We start from the raw sequence: 2,698 nt of genomic DNA on the forward strand, positions 1-2,698 counted from the left end.
TGGTGGCCGTCCCCGGTGTCGTGGCCGGTGGCAGGGCGGAGGTGTGTCCCCGGCAGTGTTGGGTACTGCAGCACAGCACTCGGATTTTGTAGTTGTGGCACATCTTGAACATGCCGTCCTGCTCCTCGTTCCAGCACACCAGGCCGAAGCGCACGTGGCAGTGCACCCTCTGGCCCACCTGCTCCAGCGTCCAGTTGGGGAAGTTCGTGGCCTGGCACTGTATGTCCTGCGGCCGCTCGCAGATGTCCCGTCCCGCACCCCTGATTTTATCGTAGGATTCGATGTCCCCACCAGCCCTTTCAGACTTGGGGTAATCCTCATCAAACCACTCTGTCCACTGACATCGGGGCTGACAGGTGGTGGTACCTGGGCCCACGGTGGGCAGGCTGGGCCTGGTCTGGGAGGTGAGGGCCGCCGTCGACGGGGAGCTGGGCACTGCTGGAGGGGTAGTCCCCTCCGTTACCCTGGTCTGGGTGGAGGGGGATCTGGGGGGCTCTGCAGTGGTGCCGGGGGAGGGCTGGGGGCTGGTGCCTGGGGCTGGGGAGGGGCCGCAGGGCACGTAGTCGCAGCACAGAACTCGCAGCTCGTAGTTGAGGCAGAGTGGGGGGCTCTGCTCGCTGTTGACACACGTCAGCCCCCGCGTGCGGTCACAGGCCACCTTCTGGCCCAGCTCCTGCAGGGGTGTGTGGGGAAGCCCCTCCGCTCGGCACTCGATGTCGGCCGGCGCGCTGCACACCTCGTACCCCTTCTGCCTCAGGCTCGCAAATGTTTCAAAGTCTCCACCCCCCTCGCCCGGCTCAGGACGGACGCCGTCGTACCAGGCGGACCAGCGGCAGACCTCACGGACACACACGGTGGAGAGGCTGGGCACGGGGCCTGGGAGGGGCGGAGAGGGGCCCTCGCTCAGCCTCTGCTTCTCCTTGCTTCGCAGGGAGGAGGCGACTGCGGACCCTTTCCCCGGGCCCCGCGGGCCTCCCCTGGCCTCCTTGAGGGCCGTTTCCGATTTTGAGGGAGTGGCTGGGGTGGGCTGTGCTAGGGACGGGACAGGGTCGGGAAGGTTTTATTGTCCCTAGGGGGCAGTCCTGTTAGTCACTGTGCCTCCTGGGGAGCTCCTGGAGACACGCAGGCAGTAGGGGCCTGGGGAGGCAGGTCGGCAGGTTTGGGCCCAAGGAGTCCCTGGCATCTGGGCCTCCTGCACCGGGTGCCCTGCGGGTCTCTCCTGGGAACCCAGATGTGGCTGGGCCTCGGGACAGCCAGGCGCAGCTTACCCGTCGTGGGGAGGGGCGTCGAGATGGTGGTGAAGGTGAACGGCGGCGTTGTGGACGGGGTTCCGGGACATTCCACGGTCCTCCGGATAATCGTTCCATTGTCTCCACAGATAGCGCTCAGGCAGCCGCCGAGGCCGTCTGTCGTGTTGTAGATGACGTCTCGGTAGCCGTAGGTCCTGCCCTCGTAGGTGCACGTGCAGGCTGGTGCGGGGCAGGCATCGGTCACGGAGCGCCCCAGCCCCCGGCCCCGCCGGACCCACCCAGCCCGCCCGCCCCGCCTTACCCTCAAGGCTGTGAGTGCACCGGATGCCGCTGGGCGTGCAGTTGCTGGGAGGAGGGGAGAGCGGAGCTGAGCGCCTGGTGGGCAGCCCCCCCGGCCCCTCCCCAGCACCCCCACGCCCCACCCCACGCACCAGCTCTGGCAGTTCTCCGCCGCGGGGACCCTCGAGCCAACATCGTAGTATCTCTCGTCTTCGTCGTAGCAGCCACACCAGGCCACACACCTCATCTGGTCCTCGCTGAAGAAGGGCTTGCTGGGCGGGCACTTTGGGTAGCAGCCTAAGCACGGCGGGAGAAGGCCACTATGTAGCCTGGGCCGGCCCGGTGCTGCCCAGGGGCTCGCCGTGTGCTGGTCCTTGGCCCTTGCCCCCGTGCACGCTGCAGGGACCCAGGGAGGTTCCCCCCAGGACAACCCACCCCTCACCTTCCAGGCTGGGCAGGTCGACCAGGCAGCGCCCACTGGGGTTCCGGCAGGTTCGCAGGCAGGGGGCCCCGCAGGGCTGGTAGTGCCACTCACACTCCCCGTGTGGGTTGTAGTAGTCGCAGAACAGGGCTGGGCAGGGGGGCAGAGCCTCAGGGGGTGCCTGCTGGCCCTCCCCAGAGTGTGCACGGGCAGCCCCGCCACACCGGGCTGAGTGCCCAGGGCAGTCCCGGGCTGGTCCCAGGCGTCAGGGCCTGCGGGGCTGGCCGGTGCTCTGCCCTTGGAACTCCTGTCCCTGAGGAGCCATCTCGGGGGGAGCGCCCCGTCCGGTGTTTTTGCACAAGTCTGCATTTGTGCATATGGATGTGCATACATACGTGTAGACCCACACGTGTTTGGTGTCTGTGTACGTGTGCGGGTCAGGCCCCGGGAGACTGCTCTGCCTGCCCCTGCCTCCCGCCCCCCTTCAGCACCACGGACAGAGCCCCACTCACGGCAGACGTCCGGGGTCCTCCAGGACACGCAGAGGCCAGCGTCGCGGCAGGCCTGGGCGTAGGCGGCCACGGCCGTGCAGAAGCACTCGCAGTCGCCCCCCGAGTCGCAGGCGCACGCGTCGCTCACACAGGCCTCGTAGTACTTAGTGGAGTCCACCTGGGGGCGGGGCCGACATGTGGCTCAGAGAGGAGGACACGTCCCACCCCCGGCCAGGGGTCAGCTGGCCTGAGTGAGT

The 2,698-nt window shown here is 68.0% G+C and overlaps 1 protein-coding gene across 1 annotated transcript in view; it reads right to left on the reverse strand.

Annotated features, from left to right (window-relative positions):
- LOC105816498 (mucin-5B-like) overlaps positions 1-2,698 on the reverse strand; it is a 64,945-nt gene that overhangs the window by 28,644 nt on the left and 33,603 nt on the right. The window contains exons 34-39 of the mRNA XM_012651929.1: positions 2,463-2,619; positions 1,972-2,100; positions 1,682-1,826; positions 1,552-1,595; positions 1,269-1,469; positions 38-1,032 (exon numbers count right to left, since the gene is read on the reverse strand). Coding sequence (XP_012507383.1) covers positions 38-1,032; positions 1,269-1,469; positions 1,552-1,595; positions 1,682-1,826; positions 1,972-2,100; positions 2,463-2,619 — 1,671 coding nt within the window. The remainder of the gene's footprint in view (positions 1-37; positions 1,033-1,268; positions 1,470-1,551; positions 1,596-1,681; positions 1,827-1,971; positions 2,101-2,462; positions 2,620-2,698) is intronic.

This window comes from Propithecus coquereli, unplaced genomic scaffold (assembly GCF_000956105.1).
Source record: "Propithecus coquereli isolate 6110/MARCELLA unplaced genomic scaffold, Pcoq_1.0 Scaffold377, whole genome shotgun sequence".
In the NCBI taxonomy this organism is placed as follows: domain Eukaryota; kingdom Metazoa; phylum Chordata; class Mammalia; order Primates; family Indriidae; genus Propithecus; species Propithecus coquereli.